The sequence below is a fragment of the Oryctolagus cuniculus genome, chromosome 13 (assembly GCF_964237555.1).
Source record: "Oryctolagus cuniculus chromosome 13, mOryCun1.1, whole genome shotgun sequence".
Classification (NCBI taxonomy): Eukaryota; Metazoa; Chordata; class Mammalia; order Lagomorpha; family Leporidae; genus Oryctolagus; species Oryctolagus cuniculus.
The window spans coordinates 99,355,149-99,380,661 of NC_091444.1; the positions used below are offsets into that span (position 1 = coordinate 99,355,149).

Here is a 25,513-nt window from a genome sequence, read left to right on the forward strand (position 1 = left end):
GAAAATACCTGCAGAAATTGCAGAAGTCAAGATAGAACATGATGAACAAGATTATCTGAATGTATTTAAAAACCTAGATGAAATGAATTTTCTAGAAGAAAACATGGCTGCATTTGACACAATAAAAAAAATGGAAATTGCTGGAGAAAATTAAGTTGTTATTCAAAAATCTCCCCCCCACAGCACAAAGGATCCCAGGCACAGTTGGACAGACCATTATCTGCAAAGAAAAGATAATGTTTATTTTGTACCAATATTACTATTCTAAAACGAGAGAGAACAGGTCAGTTATTTTTATGAGTTGAATATATTTATACCCAGAGCAGATAAAAATAGTTCAGGGAGAAAAAAAAACTATAAACAAAACTTAGAAGAAAAAAATGTAAATAAAGTACTTGAAAGTAGTCCCTTTACTCAGGAAAAAATTAGAAAATGTAAGTACAACCCAACATTAACAGATTAAAGGCGATCACAATTACCAGCTCAATAAGGAAAAAATATCACCAGGTAAAAATTAGCCATCAAATTGTTACAAAAACTCTCAGTACCTGCATATTTATATTTTATTGACTTGACAAATGTTCAATGAACGTCACAGTTTATGAAGACTCTTTAGAAATTCTCCTATTAGGCTCCCCTATTACAACACTGGAAATCTGCACCAGCGCAGTCAGAATGGGGAGACAAGGGACTGTTAAGCCACCACCTGCAGATGCCAGCATCCCATATGGGTGCCAGTTCAAGTCCTGGCTGCTCTGCTGCCAGTCCAGCTCTCTGCTAATGCTCCTAGGAAAGCAGAGGGAGATAGCCTGGTACTTGGGCCCCTGCCACCCACATGGAAGACCTGAATGGAGTTTCAGGCTACTAGCCCAGCCGCAGCCTTTGTGGCCATTTGGGAAGTGAATCCGTGGATGAAAGATCTCTGTCTCTCCCTTTCTCTACACCTCTTGCCTTTCAAATTTACAAATCTATGTTAGAAAGTAAGAAAGAATGACCAGTTAAGTGATGAGGTATGTTACTGTTTCAGTGTAAATTATTACCATTACTGTATCAGGTTAGCCTGGGAGGTCCTGTCTGCTAGTGTATATGCAAGACCCCTCCCAAATGTTATTGATTATGAAGAAATCCCTTTCATCTCATGACTGGAGCTGCCTTTGGATCTGCCTCTCTGACACAGAGGGAAGGCTGCACCTGCTCTTCTAGGTCATTGTGCATTTGTAGCAAGGAATCAGTCCTGGCATTTTCCTTCAGTTTAGACCTATTTGCACTTGATGTAGGAGCTGGTTTACAAAATGCTCATCCTGACTTATTTCTGTGATTGATCCAACAATTTGGGAGAATGTGTTTTGGCACCTCACTGATGCCAGCACAACGCTTTCTAGAAATCACCCTACACTTTGACAGACTCTTGAAAGTCAGGTCACATCAAAACTAAGGTTCTGAGCCATCTTCAAAGACATTTGCTGATGACTATGTTAATGCCTACAAGAGGATTTTGAGCTGTCTTTCATGGATGCCTCCTGGAAGCTATTTTTTCAGAAAAATAGCTTTCATCCATTGGTTCACTCCCCAAATGGCTGCAATGACCAGAGCTGGGCCAATCTTAAGCCAGGAGCCAGGAGCTTCTTCTGGGTCTCCCATGCAGGTGCAGGGTCCAAAATGCTTGGGCCATCGTCTATGCTTTCCCAGGCCATAGCAGAGAGCTGGATCGGAAATAAAGCAGCCAAGACTCAAACAGATGCCCATATGGGATGCTGGCATCACAGGTGGAGGATTAGCCTACTGTGCCACAGCACCAGCCCCCTGAATAAAGAACTTTAAATAGGTATTATACTGAAGGAAATATTTCCTTGCTTTAGGCAATGATTCTTTAACATATGAAAAAAAATAACCTATTCTCATTATTTTACATCTTCATAACCACAAGATGGCACCAGTTTCCCGTTTGAAAAGTTTGTACATAATCATTTTTCCTTTCAACATTTTTTTTTCAAGATTATAAACCAGTGGGTAAGATTTGATTACAACCATTCCTCAAATAGGGACTCGTAGACAGTGAAGTTGGAATGAATGCATCAAATCAGAATCTTTAAGTGGAATCAGATTTGTATTTTGCATTGTTTCTATTATGGGTAGAAGAAGTGGCTCCATATAAAGTGGAACTTCTCATAATCTTGTTCATAAGTAAGTTACAGAGGACGTTTCAAACTCAAAACCACATCTTAGCAATATGAGTCTTCTATGCTGCCAGGGAAATCTCTACTTAGCACAAGGCATTCTCAGCAGACCAAAATATGAAGTCTTCAAAGGGGTACAAACAAAGGCTAATGGCCATTGTTGACTCATGAAAATGTTCAGAGACCACCCTTTCCTCCTAGCCAGGGAGGATCAGGACAGAACACAACAGGTGGGAAGCAGAAAAACATCCTGATCTCAGAATGCTGGTCCAAGAGAGAATTAACTGGGGGTGGAATTCACAGGAAGGAAATAATGGAAACTCTTCTTAGGTCAGGAACAAAGTGTGTTTGTTTCACTCCTGAAATTTACATGGAACCATATGCATCTCAGAATCTTCCAGCAAGTGAACAGGAGAAGGTGGTTGGACTGTGACTTGATTTCAAAATATTTGTGTGAGGATGAAGTAGGCCATCTGTTGGGTGGAAAATCTGCAAATATTATTGAAAAGAGTATTGAAATTATAGATTATGCTCATCCAGTACTTACCGGGAAAGAAATTATGTAATGCACTAGCTTCTTATTCATAGCATTACTAACAAATTTTTGGCAAAAGATCACAGTAATGTTTTTCTTCTTAGCATATCCCCCGCTGTACAATGTGAGATAAAGGAAACTTTTTTTTTTTTTGGTAAGTTACTGCATTTCTGTTTCCAAAACATCAGGATTCATCTTTAAATAACTTTGCTAATCGGGGGGATGAGTTATATTTCTAGGTCAGCAATCTGAAAAATTTGTAAGACTTTGTCCGCGACTTTGTCCGCTCATTGACTCTTGACCCGAGCAGCAAGTCTACTCACACATCATTTCCGTGAAAGTTGATGAAAGACACAGGTGCACTCTCAGAGAGACTATCTAGTGGCTGTTATTTGAATAACATTGTAACAGGCCACTTTAGAGACATCAGCAGCAGGGCTCAAAGACAAGCTGAAAGCCCGCCCCGCGGCTCACTAAGCTAATTCTCCACCTTGCGGCGCTGGCACACCGGGTTCTAGTCCCGGTCGGGGCACCGGATTCTGTCCCGGTTGCCCCTCTTCCAGGCCAGCTCTCTGCTGTGGCCCGGGAGTGCAGTGGAGGATGGCCCAAGTGCTTGGGCCCTGCACCCCATGGGAGACCAGGATAAGTAGCTGGCTCCTGCCATCGGATCAGCGCGGTGTGCCGGCCGCGGCGGCCATTGGAGGGTGAACCAACGGCAAGGAAGACCTTTCTCTCTGTCTCTCTCTCTCACTGTCCACTCTGCCTGTCAAAAACAAACAAACAAACAAACAAAAAAAACTGAGAAGGCAAAGCCTGATGCTTGCTATGTGGGCATGTATTTGTAAGATTTCATTACTTGTGGGAGTTCAGAGAAATAAAGTATTTAGAGAAGATCATTTTTTTGGAAAAATAACCCAGGAAAAAGAGAAAAATGAGAAGTAAAATCTTGAAGTTGTGGGAGATTTAAGAATCCAATTCGTTTTTGCAGTGTTGTGTGTGTACATGTGTGTGTGTGTGTCTTGTGTGAATCTGCTACCTTTATTGGTAACAGCTACCAAAAAATTAGGCAGACCTACTAAAATTGTCTTGGGCTCAACTAGTTTTATTACAAATATCTGTTTCTTTAATAAATGATTTTTGCGAAACCCTCAACAGCTTCACCATAGCCTGAAATTGATTCTTGGCTCAAGGTTTAGTTGGCTTTAGGTTTTTATTGAGTAGCTGTATGTTTTTCCTATTAACATTTCTTTTATGATTTCCATAGCTGTTTAACACCTGGAATGTAGTTCTCATTTTGGAGGAAGGAGACTTTCTTCTTTCTTTCAAGTTCTTTTAAAATCATGACCTTGATGATTTCCGTCGTCATGTTATTGATGGCAGTTATTGTTCCAATAATTTGGAAGTCCCCTGGGCTTATTCGTCCTGAAGCTTTGGTGCACTTCCTTTTGTTGGACCAACATTACAGCAGAGGAAGAAACACACTCTGCTGTTCTGAATCCATTAAGGAGGTCTCTGCATATCTGGTGTACCTGCACAAAACACAATCACCAAGTTTCCTTCAAAACATTATCCCCTACTTGTACCACATCTCTCTCTCGGTAGATTCTGGATTTTTTTATATCTCAAAAAACTAATCTGCTTCCATGTGCTTTGTCTACTACACTGATCCTTCACAAATACTCAGGGGACAGACATCACATCAGGGGTGAGAAAAATGTCCCATTGGTTGGATTTTGATGTCACCTTATGGAATGCTTTTATTTTTCTCCTCTGTATCCTTTGAAAAAGATGGTTCTACATAAAACAAATTTAATGACTCCTGCAAGCACAACGCTTTTTAACACATCAGAGTGGGCCTAAGATCTGGAGGGCTTGGTTAGAATGCCTGGTCAGTGAAGACTTTTGTTATGGCAAAATAATGAGATTTAGGGTTTTTTTTTAATTACAAAATCTCCCTTGGAATATCAGTTCCTTTATTGGTTTTGTATTTGCTGAACACTAAAATCCTTACAGAACACTTAAATAGAATTAATTCTGTTAAGATCATTAAGTATATAATTTATCATTCAAATCAGATTCTTTGGTAATATCCAGAATGTTAATGCTGACTCTGAGCCATTTCAGAAAAGAGAGTGAAATACTAATTATGACTGATAATTTGAAGGAGGACTGTGCTTCCTGTACCCTAACATGCTTTTCAGGTTAATCCAGGTAAATGTTTGTAAGAATGCATTTTCACTTTCCCCCAGTTGGGCCACATACTGTAGGGGTCAGGTCCTGCCTTTGTACCCACACATTTGTGTGTGTCTGCATGCACACGTTTAGCTAGAACTCGCCTTATCTTGATTTTCAGGGTGATTGCTGTTATGTGGCAAGTGACCATTTGGTTCATAACAACTTGCTGATGTGTGGAAAGTTACGAGTAGCTAGCTCGCACAACAGCTAGGCTGCATCTGGAAAGCTGTTAGGCAGGCAGCCCGAGAGCGGTAGCCAAACCAGCTAAAGCAAATGCAGGGAAGATTGTTGACTCTGTAGCACTCAGCTAGTGAGGGACTGGGGGAGGGACTTGGAAATAAGTTGCCTGATGAAACTGCACCACCAGACACCCAATCTTGGAAGATCCTTAACAAATTCTTGATTCAATTTCACTTGTCAGTGCCTGCCCTGCTTCTTGATCTGAAAACAAAACAAAACAAAATCAGGGGACGGTGTTGAGGTTCCAGCAGATTAAACACCACTTGTGACACTGGCATCACAGATGGAACACCGGTTTTTGAGACCTGGTTGCTCCACTTATGATCCAACTCCCTGCTAATGTACCCGAGAAAGCAGTAGAAAATCATCCAAGTGCTTGGGCCCCTGCCACCCACATGGGAGGCCCAGATGGAATTTCTGGCTCCTGGTGTCAGTCTGACCCAGATCTGGCTGTTGCAGTCATTTGGAGGATGGAGGATACCTTCTCTCTCTCTCTCTCTCTCTCTCTCTCTCTCTCTCTCTCCCTCTCCCTCTCTCTCCCTCTCCCTCTCCCTCTCCCTCTCTTTCTCTCTCTCTACGTGTGTGTATGTGTGTGTCATTAAGCCTTTCAGAAAATAAAATAAATCTTAAAAAAAAAGGAAGTCTGGGTGGGAGGATTATGGCACGGAACATCACCCATAAGGGGAGAGAATGGTGACACCTGCAGCAACATCCCAACCAAGGCCTCAGGTCAGGCCATTCCCCTTTGCGAAAATCTTGACTTCAGAATTCTCAAAACATTTTTCTTTTAACACACAAAAGAATGTATTCCTTTTCATGATCCACATAAAAATAGAAAGTGAACTCATATTCTTTATTGATATTAGAACATTAAAAGGAAAATACTTTATTTTTTTATTTTATTTTTTATAGTGTTTTTTTTTTTTTTTTTTTTTGGCAGGCAGAGTGGACAGTGAGAGAGAGAGACAGAGAGAAAGGTCTTCCTTTGCCGTTGGTTCACCCTCCAATGGCTGCCGCGGCCAGCGCACTGTGGCCGGCGCACTGCGCTGATCCGGTGGCAGGAGCCAGGAGCCAGGTGCTTTTCCTGGTCTCCCATGGGGTACAGGGCCCAAGCACCTGGGCCATCCTCCCCTGCACTCCCTGGCCACAGCAGAGAGCTGGCCTGGAAGAGGGGCAACCGGGACAGAATCCAGCGCCCCGACCGGGACTAGAACCTGGTGTGCCGGCGCCGCAAGGCGGAGTATTAGCCTAGAGAGCCGTGGCGCCGGCATAAGGAAAATACTTCAAAATCTACAAATATAAAGAACACAAGCTCCTCTCGGGAAGCATTAGTAAGCATTTTCATTTACAACACATACACAGCAGGTATCAGTTATGGGGTGAGTATCAGCTCACAAAAGGATTCTAAGTGATCCTGTTCTCACTAAAGCTGGGTCATAATTGGGTTCTTATATGGTCAGCAAATCCTTAAACTCTAAATATAACTATATACTTTGAGAAACATCAACCAACAAATTGGTGTTTAAATTGCTCATCTACCTTGAGGATCTACTGCGTAAGACAGCGGGGTAAAGTGTGTCTGTGTGTCTGTGGAATGGAGGCAGTGGTTACTCCATCTTGCAGATGCAAAGCATAAAGGTACTATTTATAGTGGTAATTTACTCTGAAAATTTGGAGCAAAAATCTTACTTAGAAGACTATTTCTGAATTTCCTGGCCAGTTGACATAGTACACATGTACTTCAGAAGGTTTGTGGAAAGGAGAGTTATAAAATTTATTGTGTAAAAATTTAGAGGGGCTGGCGCTGTGGCATAGCGCGTAAAGCCACCGCCTGCAGTGCTGACATCCCATATGGGTGCTGGTTCGAGTCCCAGCTGCTCCACTTCTGATCCAGCTCTCTGCTGTGGCCTGGGAAAGCAGTGGAAGATGGTCCAAGTCCTTGGGCCCCTGCACCCACGTGGGAGACCCAGAAGAATCTCCTGGCTCCTGGCTTCAGATCAGCACAGCTCTGGCCATTGCAGCCTACTGGGAAGTGAACCAGCGGATGGAAGACCTCTCTGTCTTTCTGCCTCTCCTTCCCTCTCTGTGTAACTCTGCCTTTCAAATAAATAAATAAATCTTTAAAAAAATTTAGAAATCTAGGTACCTGAAAGGGCTTCAAAACATTCATGAAGCCGGCGCCGCGGCTCACTAGGCTAATACTCCGCCTTGCGACGCCGGCACACCGGGTTCTAGTCCCGGTCGGGGCACCGGATTCTGTCCCGGTTGCCCCTCTTCCAGGTCAGCTCTCTGCTGTGGCCAGGGAGTGCAATGGAGGATGGCCCAAGTGCTTGGGCCCTGCACCCCATGGGAGACCAGGATAAGTACCTGGCTCCTGCCATCCGATCAGCGCGGTGCACCAGCCGCGGCAGCCATTGGAGGGTGAACCAACAGCAAAAGGAAGACCTTTCTCTCTGTCTCTCTCTCTCTGTCCACTCTGCCTGTCAAAAAAAAAAAAAAAAAATTCATGAAAATGTGGACTAAGAAAAAACTTCACAGGTTTTACAAAATTTTGCACCAAAGTAAACTTACTTGGGGGCAGGCATTGCGGCACAGCAGGTTAAGCTGCCACCTTCCAGGCCAGCAGCCTATATGAGCCCTGGTTTGGGTCTTCGCTGTGCCACTTCTGATCCAGCTCCCTGCCAATGCACTTGGGAGAGCAGCAGAAGATGGCCCAAGTGCTTGGGCCTTCTATCCACTTGGGAGAGCGAAATGCAGGTTCTGGCTCCTGGCACCCACCTCAGCAGGCCCTGGCCATTGTAACCATTTAGGGAATAAACTAGTAGATGGGAGACCTCCTCTCTCTCTCTCACTCTGCCTTTCAAACAAGTGGTAAATAAATCTTTCAAAAAATAAACTTATTTTCATTCCATTTTCCACATGTTGAAGGGCCCTGGTAGATATCTGTCTCTTTTGTTATTGCCTTGAAAGCCTATTTACTTTGTTACAGAAAAAAAAAAAAAAACTTAAGGAGATTTAAGAGCCTAATGAGGCAATCGCACGAACATTTAGCGTATTACATTTCTATTAATGTATTAAGAGGGAAAGAGGAATTTGCAAATATTTCTCCATATGGACTGGAGAAAACCAAACTTGAATAATGAAGTCACGAAGCTGAGCAGGAAAGCAATCAGTCAGGGGACTTGTGTTTCCGGCCATGAGGAGGCGGCAATAGGGAGAAAGTGGATTTTACCATACACAACTGGCCAGAAAGCATCAGAAACTGGAAAACACACAGCGAACACTCGTGACTTCTGCAAGACAAGACTTGATTGAGAACGCGGTAGGCAGCCTGGCTTTCTTCACGGAGTTGTATTCCAGACTGAAGAATGGGAAGGTGCGTGCAGGCACAGTGTGACACTGTCTTTAAGTTGAGGAGTTAGAGCAGAGGCCAGGGGTGCTGGCAACCCAGGTCTGTTACTAGACACGCACACACACACACACACACACACACACATCTTTAATTTTTTTGAAATTAAATTTGAAATTAAATGTAAAAATTAAAATTGCAGACAGAGGCCTTTTTCTTCTGGATTCGCTTCCTCGAATGCCTCCAACAAGCCAGGGCTGGGCCAGGCCAAAGCAGGAGCCAGGATCTGGGTCTTCCATGTGGGTGGCAGGGGCCCCAAGTACTGGAGCCATCATGTACTACCCAGGGTGCACATTAGCAGGTAGCAGAAGTGTACATAACACTGCAACCCAAACACTCTGATAGGAGATGCAGGCCTCCCAAATGGCAGTTTAACCGCTGTGCCAGCTGCTTGTATGTTGCCATTCCAGAATTTTGCCACTAAAAGCAATCTTATTAAAGTAACCACAAGGTGGCGCCCGTTTTCTGTTTTTAAAGCTAAGGTAAAGTGGCCTGAGGATTCCTTTTGTCTTTCGGCTTATGCAGGGTTCCAACCCTGGTGATAGCTAATTCCTGAATTTATCCTAATGAGCTGTAAGCCGAGTGTCACCTATGCCATGTTTAACGCTTACATATGGAGTGAGCTGAGAATTCCATTTGTTGAACCATATCCATAGTAGAGAGAGAATGGCTTAGCTGCCCTCCTAAACTTTTTTCCTTTTTAAGATTTATTTTATTTATTTGAAAGGATTACAGAGAGAGAGAGAGAGAGAGGTGTCTTCCATCCGTTGGTTCACTCTCCAGATGACCGCAATAGCCACACCTGAGCTGATCCCAAGCCAGGAGCCAGGAGCCTCCTCCAGGTCTCCCACATGGGTGCAGGGGCCCAAGGACTTGGGCCATCTTCTACTGCTTTCCCAGGCCATAGCAGAGAGCTGGATTGGAAGTGGAGCAGCCAGGACTCGAACCGGTGCCCATATAGGATGCCAGTGCTACAGGCTAGGGCTTTAACCCGCTGTGCCACAGTGCCGGCCCCTCTCCTAAACATTTAAGATGAAATGTCAGAGTGAGAGTGTTCACAGGAGCCGGACAGTGGAACAGATACAAACTCAGGGCCTCTCCCTGCTCATCTTCATGGTATTTCCGTCTTCTCTCATCTACTCATTTCAGCTTTTCTTCCTTTGCTTTCTTCCTTGTTGGAAGTTTAAAAAGCATTGATGTTTCTCTTTTATAACCACGTGCCATAGAACATTATCAAGTTGCTCAGTTTTCTATTTCTGGGTTGCAGATAGGAAGTTCAAGAGGGGCGGGCATTGGGCGTAGTGGTTCGCATGCTGTTCAGGGCACTCAAACCTCACATCGCAGTGCATGGGCTCAGCTCCATTCCCCTGTTCCTGCTAATGCGAATCTGGGGAGGCAGCAGGTAGCGCCGTAAGTAGGTGAGTCCCTGCCACCCAGCTGAGGGAACTCTTGGCTTCTGTCTTTCAGCCTCCCCTAGCCCTAGCTGCTGTGGGCATTTGGGGAGCAAACCAGTGGATGGAAGATACATTCTCTCTCTCTCTCTCTCTCTCTCTCTCTCTCTCTCTCTTTCAAAGATTTAACAGATTGTATCCGATGTTGAGAAGAGCTCTACAACTACGACGTGAATAACACTGAGAAATAGAGTGAAGAAGGGACCAAAATCAAGAACAACAGGATCTCCCCTGAATATAGGGAGAAGGGAATGTATTCCTATTGTGCAGATAACTATTGCTGTGCAGGGTAGACCCGTGATGGCCTCCCTTGAATCTTGGCACCTAGGATTCCTGATCTTTGTGATCTGCCCGTCCCCAGCAAGCCCCCGAAACTCTGGGCTTGGCCATGTGACTCACTTGGTCTGGTGGGACTCAGCATTTGGGGACTGCGTGGAAACAAGACAAAGCTGGCTCCTACAGATGCTAAAAAGTTCTTCCTTTTATTCATGCATGAGTTAGAGTTTATCACATCGTGTGTAGATCATTAGAACATGTGGATTGTTCTTCAAGCTGTGTATTTAGCAAGTCGTATTGCTAGGTTTTCTAACCTTAAAAAATGCTAGAAAATTATAATGTGAGAATATTATGTGTATTCAGTTTACTAATAGTTTATCTAATAATTTTCACCCATCTTTTTTTTTTATTTTTATTTTTTGACAGGCAGAGTGGACAGTGAGAGAGAGAGAGACAGAGAGAAAGGTCTTCCTTTTGCCGTTGGTTCACCCTCCAATGGCCGCCGCGGCTGGCGCACCGCGCTGATCCGATGGCAGGAGCCAGGAGCCAGGTGCTTTTCCTGGTCTCCCATGGGGTGCAGGGCCAAGCACCTGGGCCATCCTCCACTGCACTCCCTGGCCACAGCAGAGGGCTGGCCTGAAAGAGGGGCAACCGGGACAGAATCCGGCGCCCCGACCGGGACTAGAACCCGGTGTGCCGGCGCTGCAAGGCGGAGGATTAGCCTAGTGAGCCGCGGCGCCGGCCAATTTTCACCCATCTTAAAGAACGGGGCCATCAAAGAAGGAGGTACCTTTCTCTGAAGGGAGGAGAGAACTTCCACTTTGACTATGACCCTGTCAGAATAAGATCGAAGTCGGCGAACTCAAAAGGCTTCCATAGCCTTGGCAACTCATGACTAGAGCCTAGGGAGATTACTGACGCCATAAACAAGAGTGTCACATTGTTAAGTCAACAACAGGAGTCACTGTGTACTTACTTCTCATGTGGGATCTGTCCTTCATGTGTTGTCCAATGTGAAGTAATGCTATAACTAGTACTGAAACAGTATTTTTTTTTTTTTTTTGACAGTCAGAGTGGACAGTGAGAGAGAGAGACAGAGAGAAAGGTCTTCCTTTGCCGTTGGTTCACCCTCCAATGGCCGCCGTGGCCAGCGTGCTGCGGCCGGCGCACCGCGCTGATCCGATGGCAGGAACTAGGAGCCAGGTGCTTTTCCTGGTCTCCCATGGGGTGCAGGGCCCAAGCACCTGGGCCATCCTCCACTGCACTCCCTGGCCACAGCAGAGGGCTGGCCTGAAAGAGGGGCAACCGGGACAGAATCCGGGGCCCCGACCGGGACTAGAACCCGGTGTGCCGGCGCTGCGAGGCGGAGGATTAGCCTAGTAAGCCGCGGCGCCGGCTCTGAAACAGTATTTTACACTTTGTGTTTCTGTGTGGGTGCAAACTAATGAAATCTTTACTTAATATGTACTAAATCGATCTTCTGTATATAAAGATAATTGAAAATCAATCTTGAAGTGAATGGAATGGGAGAGAGAGCAGGACATGAGAGAGGTGCGAGTGGGAGGGAAGTTATGGGTGCGGAAAGCCATTGTAAGCTGTACTTTGGAAATTTATATTTACTAAATAAAAGTTAAAAAAATTCATCCATTTTATAGTTTAGATTGACCTGTAATTTTCTTTTATTGTCTAACTTGGCTATCAAAGTTAAATGAAACTCAGTAAAAAACTGGATAGATTTCTCTCTTTCTCTATGTTCTGCAAGAATGTCATTTATTTATTTTAAAGTCAGAGAAAGAGAGTGAGAGACAGAGAGAGCGAGCGAGCAAGCTTCCATTCGCTGGTTCACTCCCCATATGACCACAATGGCCAGCATTGGGCCAGGCTAAAGCAGGAGCCAGGAGCTTCTTCCAGGTCTCCCACATAGGTACAGGGGCCCAAGCACTTGGGCCATCCTCTGCTGATTTTCTCAGGCCATTAGCAGGGAGTTGGATTGGAAGTGGAGCAGCCGACACTCGAACCAGTACCCATATGTGATGCTGACATTGCAGGCAGTGGTCTTACCTGCTATGCCACAATGCAGGACCCATGTTCTCTGCAAGAATCTTTTTTTACAGATTTATTTATTTGAAAGGCAAGGTAACAGAGAGAGAAGGGAGAGACAGAGAGAGAAATCTTCCATCTGCTGGTTTACTCCCCAGTTCTGTGCAACAAACCCATCTGGGCCAGGCCGGAGCAAGGAGCTGGGAAATCCAGCAGGAAGTTTTGTAAGACAAGGATAGCCTGTTACTTGAAGACTGCTGAATCTCTTCTGTGAAATCATCTGGTTCTGGTGACTTTAAGAAATGGAAAACTTTAGCAACCAACTCCATTTCTTTGATAGTATCAGGTGGATCAAGGTTTTTATTTCGTCAGCCAATTTTGATCACTTATATTTTTCTAAAAATGTGTTATATCATTTGTTTTCAAACTAATTGTCACTTTTCCATGGTTGTGTAAGATTAAAAACTCTGTTCTTTATCTGTACTTTATGGTATTTTTTCCATTCTTAGCATTGATTTGTGTGTGATCTCTTTTTTCCTTAAGCTAAGCTTTTTCTATTTTCTAGTCTTTTAAGAAAACCAGTTTTTGATTTTGTAGTTTCACTCTATTTTAAAATGTTTTGATCTTTCTCTTTCTTAATTTCTACATTTGCCTTCATTTCCTTCCTCCAATTTTCTTTGTTCTTTTTTCTAACTGCTTCTTGTTTTATAATAAATGTACTTAGAACAATGAGTTTTCACTGAGTACTGTGTTAACTCCATGCTACAGGTTTTGATGTGTAGTGTTCTAATGATGTAGTTTCAAATTTTTAACAATTTCCTTTATAAGTTTTTTTCTGTACCCCATGAATTATTTTAAAGTAGAATCATTTCTAAAACAATTGGTGTTTCTTGATTACATTTTATTTTTACTATATTATTGTCAGAAAGTGGTCTATATGATGTCAGTTCTTTGGAATTTGTTGAGATGTCGTCTTGTTCAATATACAGTCATTTTTAAAAGTATGTATATACTTGAATATAATAGAAATTTGAGCAGGAAGATGTTTTTCCATATATATGCAATCCATTTCTGTATCTTGGTAATTTTGTCTGATTTTACTACCAATTTCAGAGAGGGAGGAAGGAAGGGATGGAGGGAAGAATGGAGGGAGAGAGAGAGAGAGAGAGAGAGAGGAGAATCTCCCACCATAGTTATGGATTTGTCAGCTTGTTCTTGTAATCCCTTAAATATATCTGGCTATTTTGTTTATGACCTTTTGGAGATAGCTCCTTTTTTCAATATCAGATATCTTCACCTCATTAAATGTTTGACACTTAAAAAGAAATCAGTGTATCAAGCTCTTATTATTTTCGCGTATATTTCTATGCCTCTATTTTTATGCATTTGGTATTGTTTCGTTTTTGGTGTGTCTCATTAGCATTATATAACAAGATTTAAAAAAAAAGTTTGTCTCTTAATAGATGTTTTCAACCCATTTGAGTTTTTCCATGATTTACATTTTTTGACTTATTTCTTTTTTTTATTTTTTTATTTTTTATTTTTTATTTTTTATTTTTTGACAGGCAGAGTGGACAGTGAGAGAGAGAGACAGAGAGAAAGGTCTTCCTTTGCCGTTGGTTCACCCTCCAATGGCTGCCGCGGCCGGTGCGCTGCGGCCGGCGCACCGCGCTGATCCGATGGCAGGAGCCAGGAGCCAGGTGCTTTTCTTGGTCTCCCATGGGGTGCAGGGCCCAAACACCTGGGCCATCCTCCACTGCACTCCCTGGCCACAGCAGAGGGCTGGCCTGGAAGAGGGGCAACCGGGACAGAATCCGGCGCCCCGACCGGGACTAGAACCTGGTGTGCCGGCGCCGCTAGGCGGAGGATTAGCCTAGTGAGCCGCGGCGCCGGCCTGACTTATTTCTATTATTTTTTGTTTATCATACTTTTATCTCCAGCTGCTTTCTCTATTGTTATTCTTTGCTCCTTTAATTGGATTTGTATTTTATTTAAACCCATGATTTTTTTTAACTTTTATTTAATGAATATAAATTTCCAAAGTACGGCTTATGGATTACAATGGCTTCCCCCCCATAACGTCCCTCCCACCCGCAACCCTCCTCTTTCCCACTCCCTCTCCCCTTCCATTCACATCAAGATTCATTTTCGATTCTCTTTATATACAGAAGATCAGTTTAGCATACATTAAGTAAAGATTTCAACAGTTTGCTCCCACACAGAAACATAAAGTGAAAAAAATAGATGATTTTTTAAATGATGATGAAATCAGATCAGACCTATTGTTATGTTTAATCCCAGTGAGAGTCAAGTTGGGAATTGATAATTTCTTTTTTTTTTTTTTTTTTTTACAGAAGATCAGTTTAGTATACATTAAGTAAAGATTTCAACAGTTTGCACTCCCATAGAAACATAAAGTGAAATATACTGTTTGAGTACTCATTATAGCATTAAATCTCAATGTACAGCACATTAAGGACAGAGATCCTACATGAGGAGTAAGTGCACAGTGACTCCTGTTGTTGACTTTACAAATTGACACTCCTGTTTATGGCATCAGTAATCTCCCTATGCACCAGTCATGAGTTTCCAAGGCTATGGAAGCCTTTTGAGTTCTCCGACTCTTATCTTGTTTAGACAAGGTCATAGTCAAAGTGGAGGTTCTCTCCTCCCTTCAGAGAAAGGTACCTCCTTCTTTGAAGACCTGTTCTTTCCACTGTAAACCCATGATTTACTTGAAGAAGTTACTCTTAAATTTTCAACAGATAACGTCAGCTTCACTCTTCTCTAACAAGTTATCAAATTAATTAGTAACTGTGTTCTCTTCTCAAAGGAACAAACAACACTTATATTTTTATTTATTTTTTTTTGAGAAACCCTGCCATGAACTTCCATGTTATTATCTAGAATTTAAATTCCATTCTTATTTTTAAATTCATTCATTAAAATTGTTGTGTTTATGTTTTTCACACTTAATGCTTAGGCCAGTTTAGCAGTATATTTTTCAAATTGATTTCCTCATGATTGCGTTTCCCTCTTTCCTCCTTGAATCAGTTTTATTGCTGCTGGTGTGCATCCTTCAGTAATTTCTTCCCAATGTTGGTGAGGAGTAAATGCTTGCTTTTTTCATATCTGATATGCTTTTGTTAGACCCCCTGTATGAGGATGCTAACACATCGAGAGGCACACGCCAGAGACTCAGACTCCAGACCGGCTGATGCAAAAGCAAGAGGATTTATTCGGCGTCTGTGCAGACGGGCCTCCTGAACTCGGGAGTCCAGAGATGCCCCCAGCACAGAGCCACACAGTTTATATACCCGCAGCGACCAATCGAAAGCACTATAGAGTCCATGCACACAGCAGTCCAATCCGTGAGCTGATCATGTGAAAGGCATGCGTCTTCTATCCAATCAGCTACGGGATCACGTGGGCGGCATGCACCTTGTCGCCATTTTGTTGTTTACTTCTTCAGCAGTTCCTTTCCCTGACAGCGCCATCTTGTTCACCCTGAGGGGGCCGACGTCTCCCTCCCTTCGTTCCCCTGGAGGGAGAGCAGCGTTCCGCTTCCCACACCGTTATTTGAGTATTAGGAGGTATACAAACTGGGTTAGGTCTTAGCACAGCCAGGCACAAGTGTCGCAGCTAGCTAAGCATAGGGTCCCTTATTTTTATAGCTGCACCTAATTTTAGCTTTGGGGGAAAAAGTTTAGGGCTATAATTTTTAAACTTTAATTTTATTTGGGGCAAAGGTGACTTCTTGTTTTTAATAGTGTTAGCTTAAGTCACTCCATCTTGGTTTGATTTTTAAGGTTCTTTATCTTTCTTCTTGACCAGTCAGAGTTCTTTTCTTCAGGTATATTGGAGATCATTCCTCACTATTTCTTGACATTTATTTTTGCTTATGTTTCTGGATTTCAACAGATTTACATTTTTGACTTATTTCTATTCTTATTTTGGCTACTAACAGCCATTTTTTGCAGGTAATCTATCATTGTTTAATGGAGCCTTTCAGTATTTTTCTCTGTGTTCTGAATACACTGATGTTTCACTATGAACTTCCCATTTCTAATTTTTAAATAATGTAGTAAGCTGAATACATATAGAGTTATTCGTTGTGAGGAGTTTTTTTTTTTTTTTTTTTAAGAATTCTTCTATTTGTTTGAAAGTCCGAGTTATACAGAGAGAGGAGAAGCAGGGAGAGGGAGAGAGGGAGAGACGGAGAGAGGGGGAGGGAGGGAGAGAGAGAGAGAGAGAGAGAGAGGAAGAGAGATTTTCCATCCACTGGTTCACTCCCCAATTGGCCGCAACCGCTGGAGGTGGGCCGATCCGAAGCAAGGAACCAGGAGCTTCTTCTGGGTCTCCCATGTGGGTGCAGGGGCCCAAGGACTCAGACCATCTTCTACTGCTTTCCCAGGCCATAGCAGAGAGCTGGATCAGAAGTGGAGCAGCCGGGACTCGAACCAGCATCCATATGGGAGGCCAGCACAGCAGGCAGCAGCTTTACCCACTATGCCACAGCGCTGACCCCAAGGAATTATCTTTTTTTAAACAGTTGATACACACTTGAAAGGTAGAGACAGACGGACAAACAATGATCTTCTGTCTGCTGGATGACTCCCGTTTTACCCACAGCAGCCAAGGCTAGACCAAGCTGAAGACAGGAGCCTGGAACTCAACCCAGGTCTCCTGCATGGGAGGCAGGGACCCAGGTACTTCAGCCAGGGATTTTTAGATAGTCAACCAACTTCAGGTGACTTACGTTCTAAGCATTTTATAAGCACTAGTTTATTCTTCTGAACAACTTGGAAACTAGGTAGCATTATCATACTTAGTTTACAAATGAAAGAAAAGCGCAGAGAAAGTAACTTGGCCAAAATTTCAGCTGGTAGAATAAAGCCAGGATTCAAACACATCTCTTTCTAGAGCTCATTTCTTTTGTTTTAATCGTGTATTTATTTATTTAAAAGGCAGAACAACAGAGCGTGAGAGATAGAGATATTCTACCTCCTGATTCACTCCCTTGAATAGCTGAAATGTCCAGGGTTGAGCCAGGCTGAAACCAGGAGCCTGGAACTCCATCCAGGTCCCCCACATTGGGGACAGAAGCCCAAGAACGTGGGCCTTCCTCTGTTGCTTGTCTAGGCACACATTAGCGGGAAACTGGATTGGAAGCAGAGGAACTGGTACTCCAATGGGCAGATATGTGATGCTGTCATTGCAAGAGCTGGCTTAAGATGCTGTTCCATGCCAGCCCCTAGATTGCCTTCTTTCTTCTTTTTAAAAAAAGATTTATTTATTTATTGGAAAGGCAGAGTTACAGAGAGGCAGAGAGGGGGTGGTCGTCTTCCATCTACTGGTTCACTCCCCAGATGGCCACAACAGCTGGAGCTGAGCCAATCCGAAGCCAGGAGCCAAGAGCTTCTTCCAGGTCTCTCATGCAGTGCAGGGGCCCAAGGACTTGGGTCATCTTCTACTGCTTTCCCAGGCCATAGCAGAGAGCTGAATCAGAAGTGGAGCAGCCAAGACTTGAACTGGAGCCCATATGGGATGCCGGCACTGCAGGTGGTGGCTTTACCCACTATGCCACAGCGCTGGCCCCTAGATTTCATTCTTTTAACCATTGTATTTTTATACTCTCTACAAAGTTCGGTTTCTCTACTTTCCATTTTCAGGATTTATGGTGATTTTCCTTCATATCTGTCTATTCTTGTTGCAGAATATCCTGTTCTTATTGCATAGATGCCATGTTCTCTTTGACAGCACTTTGTGTTGATTTTAATGTTATTTTCAAATTTCACGTTGTTCTTTCATGGTACAGAGTTTATTTCTTGTTCTTTGCAGCTGTGTTAACTCATGTTGTCTAGGAAAACTTTGCCCATAGAGGTTCTGTTAGTATTTTCAAGGTGTCCTTGGATTTCCCCATCTAAACTGTATTTTTTTGACTTACCTATGTATTTGAAAGGCAGAGTTACAAGGAGAAAGGAATAAGACAGAGAGAGAGAAAGAGATCGTCCATCCATTGATTCACTCCCCAAATGGCTGCAACGACCAGGGCTGGGGTGGGCCAGAGGCAGAAGCCAAGAGCTTCTTCCAGGTTTCCCATGTGGGTACAGGGCCCCAAGCACTTGGGCCATCTTCAACTGCTTTCCTAGGCACATTAACAGGGAGATTGGTTGTAAGTGGAGCAGCCAAGACATGAACAGATGCCCATATGGGATGAATAAATTTGAGATTTATTGTAAAAAAAAATTTGTATTTCCCGTTCATTTTTCAAAGACCCCTTTGTGCAAGTAATTGTGAGTAGTCTGAAGATTCTGTATTGTGGTGTGGACAGTTAACAGTATGTCCATGTTCCCTGCGAAGGGCTTCAGAAGCATGTGGAGTTCCCTGAGTGACACGCGTGTCTTTGAGGCCACCCCTAGAGAGCCCCACGTTAGCTGCAGGGAGGGTGATGACCAGAGAGCCTACTGTGTGATTGCAGGGCTGGAACATGCAGCCCCTAACCTCTGTGGAGGGATTGGGCTTTGCAGTTCAATCTCAGGCTCAGTGATTCAATTGTTCCCGCCACCGTCATGGAGCTCCGATAAGAACTCTGGTCACCGAGGCTGGGAGAGCTTCCTGGGAGGTGCGCACAGCGATGTTCCAGAGGCGTGATGGGCCTGACTCATGGACAGAGAGCTTCATGTCTAGGACCCTCCCAGACCCTGCACCATGTGCAGCTGTTAAGTTAATCTACAATCGTTAAGTATGCCACTTTCTTGAGTTCTTTTAGTCGTTCTAGTAAATTATCAAATCTGCAGGGATTATGGGAGCCCCTGGTTTTGTAGCTAGTTGGTCAGAAATGTGGGGGCCTGGGGAAGTGGTGGTAGTCCTGTGAGGGCTGATTCCTAACACCTGTGCAGTTAGAGGCTGGCTCTGCATGCTTGTGTCAGGACTGAATGGTTGTTTGTTCCCGTCTTAGACTATGTTGTGCTGCTACAATAGAACACCACCAACTGGATGATTTATTTATTTAAAAAAAAAAGATTTATTTATATGAAAGGCAGAGAGGCAGAGGCGAGGCAAAGCGAGAGAGAGAAAGAGAGAGAGAGGTTCCATCCACTGGTTCACTCCCCAAATGGCCACAACCGCTGGAGCTGCGCTGATCCAATCCCAGGGTCTCCCATGTGGGAGCAGGGGCCCAAGGACTTTGGGCCATCCTCCGCTGCTTTCCCAGGCCATAGCAGAGAGCTGGATTGAAATGGAGCAGCCAGGGTTTGAATCAGTGCCCAAATGGGATGCTGGCACTGCAGGAGGTGGCTTTACCCACTATGCCACAGCACTGGCCCCTGGATGATTTATAATGAACACATAGTCATTGGCCCATGGTACTGGAAGCTGGGAAGTCCAAGATTGTGGGGCCACATCTGGTGATGGCTTTCTTTCTGGTCAGGCACAGTTACAGGACAAAGTGGGGGTGAGGGAGAGAGAGGCAAGGGGGACTCTCCTTGTCCTTCCATAAGGAAACCACTCCCATACTAATGGTGTGACTCAGGTCCCAGGGCCAGAACCCTCATGGCTTCATCATCTTTCAGAGTTCCCACCTCTGAATACCAACACTGTTACAGTGGCAAATTTCATTGCAGCATGAGCTTGGAAGGGGACAGACATTCAAACCACAGCAGCTCTAGTCCAGGGTAAAAGAATATTTGTGGTAAAGAAGCCCATTTTCACTGAGCAGTTATTGAAATTCCCTCTCTGCCTTTACTCAAGTGGTAAGAGCATGGAGTTTGGAAAAAGCAATCTACCAAAAAGTTTTGATTCTCTAAATGCTGTTCCAAAGATGGATTGAGTGTGAGTCAGTAGGAAGGAAACATGGAGACTTTTCTTAGAATATAGAATAATAAAGGTGGTTTCTCTGGACTTCTCTAAAAATCCTTGAGATTAACCCCAAGCAACTGAACAATACATCTGTTGTTTTCAGTAGGTAATACATGGGAAAAAATGTTTAAAATGGCTAGTTACAATAATTTGAGTTGTATGGAAGACTAATTCTTACCATGGAGCAGAATCATTTATTTGAAAGGCTAAAGATTATAGAATTTGATGGCATCAAAATTAGTAGATTGTGCTGATTTTTACTTACAGGCATATTATCAATGTTTTTATTTCATTATAACACTTGTTTTAATCTCCTTGTTGGCAAGAGATGTGCACACATTTTTATAGATGCTAAAAATTATATACAGTTAATCCATGTGTATGACCTGGTGGTAAAAGTTTTTATAAATAGAGCTATAAAAAGTAGAAGAGCAGAGCGTGTTTGGTCTAGCAGTTAAGACACATATATCCCACTCAGAGTGCCGGAGTGTGGTTCCCGGCTCTGGCTCCCAGTCCCAGCTTCCTGCTGATGCAGACCCTGGGAGAAAGTAGGTGATGGCTCAAGTGGTTGAGTCCCTACCACCCACACTGGAGACCTGGATTAAATTCCCCCTGTCTGGCTCCAGCTCAGCCCTGGTCATTACAGTCATTTTGTTAGTGATCCAGTGGATGGAAACTTTCTCTGTCTCTGTCTCAAAAGAATTAAATAACCGATCTCCTCTTGCCCTATACCACACTCCTTGTCAATTTTACAGTTTCTGAATAGTAATCGTTGTTATCAGTTTGGTTGACTGCTTCCCAAACTTGGTCTAACTGCCATCTACACATACACAGACAGACACACAGAGTGCTTCTGGACTATGATACAAATTTATGCACATATTCATATGATTGTAAAGATCAGTCTTAGGGTGTCAGCCTAGGGGGCCACAGCCCCACCTATCAATCAAATGCTAATCTCCTTATTGCTGTGACAGCACTGTGTACGTGTGACTAAATTCCCTGTCAATTCACATTTTTTTAAAAAGATTTATTTATTTTACTTGAAAGTCACAGTTACACAGAGAGAGAGGGAGAGGGAGAGGCAGAGAGAGAGAGAAAGAGAGATCTTCCATCCGCTGGTTCACTCTCCAGATGGCCACAATGGCCAGAGCTGTGCTGATCCAAAGCCAGGAGCCAGGAGCTTCTTCCGGGTCTCCCATGCGGGTGCAGGGCCCAAGGACTTGGGCCATCTTCCACTGCTTCGCCAGGCCACAGCAGAGAGCTGGATCGGAAGTGGAGCAGCCGGGTCTTGAATCGGCATCCACATGGGATGCTGCAGGCAGTGGCTTTACCTGCTCCGCCACTGTGCTGGCCCCAGTATCTCCTAATATGTATACCTCTTAATATGTATATTTTTTCCTACTGTTTCTTTTTCTCTGATCGAACCATGACCTGATATATATATGGGGTCTTCAGAATTATGGAAAATGCATGTTAGGATAAAAACTATACAAGGATTTCACATTTTTTGTACCAAAATAAACCTATCTTTTAATTCCAGTTTGCATAAATTTTTGAAGCACCCTCATATATTTCTGTCGCTTGCTTTTTTCCCTGACAGTGTATCTTAGAGCAGGCATGGCTAACTGCTGGGTAACATCATGTAACACGGCTGTACCATAGCTCATCTAACCACTGGGCTATTGGTGGATTTTGAAGTTGTTTGGGTTCAAATTTAACTGAGATTCAAATTTATTTTCACTTGCTACGTTGAAAACTTGCTCTATCAACTTCTTGCATCCAGCTTTGCTGTAGCAAAATCTAGTATCAATCCAATTCTTCCTCTGCGGGTGATAATCTTCCTCCTTTGAAGTCTTTAAGATCATTTTTATCAGTTCACATTTCACAAGGATGTATTCATGATTTTCCTTCATCTGACTCAAGTTTCAACAGTACTTTCAACCTGAACTCACATCTTTTGATGTTCTTAGAAATGTTATCACTACTTTTTTTTTTTTTTTCATTGCTCATTTGCTCTGTTCTCTCTGTAGAGCTCTAATTAGATGGGTACAAACTTTCTGGCACTTTCCCTCCAGCCCTCACAGTTTGGAAGTTGCTCTATGCACTAGGGAAGGGCACAGCCTGGAAAGTGTTTAGCTCTCACGTTGGCAGCAACCCTGGACAAATTAAACGGGCTGAGGAGAGTGCCTGCCATTAAAGAGCTTAGGGCAGTCCTGGTGCATTGTGAAAACTTTTTGGAAACGCAAGTTCTTGTTTTCTAAACAAAATCAAGTACTAATTTAGTCACTGGTAGCCTTTCTGTGCTTTACTTTCGTGCCAGGCTGCTGAGATGGACTGATCTGGAAAGCTCCTGAGGCTCAGCTCTCTCCCTCCAGCACAGGTCCTGGGACGGACTGGCCTTGCGGGGCGGGGACCCATGGGCCACACAGGCAGCAGGGCCATAGCAGCTCCCTAAAGCCAGGCCCCGTTGGCTGGACCCTCCCAGCCTGCAGGTAGAAATTGTACAGTGTCTGCCTCCCCTTTCTGCAGTTTGTAGTCGGACTTGGAGGTCCTTAGAAACGTTTGTGGCTTTGTAACAGCACCGGGAAAGCTCACAAAAGGAAGAGACTTTAGAATTAACTTTAATTCTTGAAATTTCGGTCTTTAGAAATATCCTGTTACCTAAGGCAACCGATGTCCTCCCTCTCCCCACGCCTCACACCCCTGCTGACAGTACATTTTCCACAAATAGATCAGAATGGTTACAAGTTTTTCAACCCTCCAGCCTGAAGCTCTGGAAGTGACAACAGCCAGGCACTAATTGTGATGCAGGGCCGTCCGAGCAACATATGGTACCGTTTACAAAAACATACGAGTGACCAAAATTAATGCATTAGGCATGTCCTTGCCTCGACGTCTCCTGCTTCTGTGTGGCTGACGGTTGTTTTGGTGGCTACCATGTAGCAGATGGAAGACATTAACTACCATTTTCTACACTTTTCAAACATGTTTTGTAATCATTGCTCCAATTTTAGGTATGTATACATTTTGTACTAAATGAGAAAATATTCGTAACGGAGCTACTGGTGTGAAATGAGCTAGAATTTAAAATAAAAATAAATACGAGTTGGGTCTTGTGCTGAGCTGCAGTTTAAACTGAAAGCCTTACAGAAATAAATGACGGGCATCTGCTTTTGCTTTCTCCGGCCTTCATGCAGTGGTTCTATATCGTTTTTAGCATCTAAAAAGTTTAGGCTGAGTTATGAGTCACAGGTCAATCCTGAGAGCCAGTAACAATTTTTCATCATTGCAAACGTACTAATCAACCAGTGAAGAATATTCTGAAGTGTTCAGTCTGATTACATCATGGGCACTAAGTGAGCTTTTACAACTCCATCTTTGTCAGTTAACATCACATGTGAAAATCATCTTTGTTGTAGTTTCAGGGCTTCACAATGTATGGATGATTATTGATGTTTTAAACAGCAGAGCTCAGGAACTTTAGAGATCGTAGGGAGCCAAGCAGTTATCTGATCTTTTCTCTGTGTTTTACACAAAACTGAGGAAGTTACAGAAAACAGGAAGAGTTTCAACATTGTATTTCGGAGACTGCACTGTGGCACACAGTGGAGTAAGCCCAAGACTTCAACACTGGCATCCTGTAAGGTACTGGTTCAAGTCCCGAGTTGCTCTGTTCCCAGTCCAGCTCCCTGCTCATGCGCCTGGGAAGGCAGCAGAAGATGGTCCAAGTGTTTTGGCCCCTGCCGCCCATATGGGAGATCTGGATGGAATTTCAGGCTCCTGGCTTTGCCCTGCCCCAGCCCTGGCTGTTGCAGGCATTTAGCAGGTGAACCAATGGTTGGAATATTTCAATCTTGGTCTCTGTCTCTCTCTCCAAATAAATAATACATCTTTCAAATAAAGTTTTACTCCTGTTGATCAGAATCCATTATGCTAACTTCACTGTCTATTGTTAGCAAAGGAAATTGTGTGACTTCAGTGGTTGTGTGTGTGTGTGTGTGTGTGTGTGTCTTACTTTTCCACCATGGCTTACAGAGTCAGCTTCTTGGTTTGCTAAGTGAGCTTTCTCTTGGCTGTTCCACATAAAGACTTATCCTGAGTCTGTAACCTATTAAGTTTCAGTGGCCATCAAAGCAACAGTTAACATTATCATAATAGCTTTACTCAAAGAAATTAGAATCCTCTCGTGTAAATGTGAAAGAAAAGTTCTTTTACAGCAGTAGTTTAAAAGAAAAGCAATTCATTCAATATAGGCTGTGGGCTCTTATGAAGGGATGTAGCTTCTGGAAGGTTCGGGGGTGTTGCTGCACCTCAGGTAGACCCAGAACTAAGCTTTGAGTGACATCAAGACTCAGAGGGTTCATCTGGTTTTCTCTCTGCCTTGGCTGATCTCCTCTTTGACAGCAAATGAGGATTTCTCCCAAAGTCCACTAGGAGATCTGCATTGGAATCACAATAGGACCTAAAATTCTAGGAAAAGGACACCGATTGGATGAGCACGGGTCATGTGCCCATTTCCTTATCAGTCCCCTGAAGCCAGGAAAGGAGTTACTGCAGTGACACCTTGACCCAGGAGCCCTCTTGATGCAGCCGTATCCAGGAAGTGGGTTAGCCCTGTGTGACAGCAGCCAACTCCCTCCCTTTTCTGCGCCTCTCTCTGTTTCCTCATCTATCCTCCCTCACAGGTTTCCCATTGTCCTCTCTCACTGAGTTTGGGGACTTTGTGCAAATGCAAGATTCTTCATCGCAGTGCAACCCTGGAACCAGGAAACGCTTCAATGTGAACTATTCGTTAACAAAGGACAGTAAAGGAACTGGGAGACTGAAGCAAGTGGCCACTCTGCAGCTGCTGAAGTCGCATCTGTGTGCTTTCCCAACGGAAGACAGGCTTCCTTCTACAACACAGCTGGCTGTTTCTCTGGTCCCTCTCACTGGCAAAGACGCGACACAGCAGCTGAGACAGAGAGAGTCCGTGCTTGCCTGTGTCACAGTGGAGAAGGAGAGCTCTCCAGCCGTGGAAGGAGGTTCCTGAGTTTTAGCTTGCAAAGATGAACAAAGATCGGGGAAACGGGAACCTGCAAAGGAGAAGAAGCCGAGTAGAAGCTTGGTGGTCAGTGCCACGGCACGGTCAAGGACCAAAGCCGCCAGGCGGGAACCCTGTGCTGGTGGCGGGGGTGGGATTTGTTGGGCAGCTACAGTCCTCTGGCCCAATCCAGTTCGTCACCTGATTTTGTATGGCTCAGGAGCTAAGAATGATTTTTTTTTTTTTGACAGGCAGAGTGGACAG

The 25,513-nt window shown here is 43.8% G+C and overlaps 1 protein-coding gene across 1 annotated transcript in view; it reads left to right on the top strand.

Moving 5' to 3' along the window:
* The window catches only part of LOC138845038 (nuclear pore complex protein Nup133-like), a 42,452-nt gene that overhangs the window by 13,327 nt on the left and 3,612 nt on the right, over positions 1-25,513 (top strand). Inside the window, exon 4 of the mRNA XM_070056040.1 lies at positions 24,912-25,513. This exon is cut by the window's right edge and continues 3,612 nt beyond it. Within this exon, the coding sequence (XP_069912141.1) occupies positions 24,912-25,010 (99 nt within the window). The 3' untranslated portion in view covers positions 25,011-25,513. The remainder of the gene's footprint in view (positions 1-24,911) is intronic.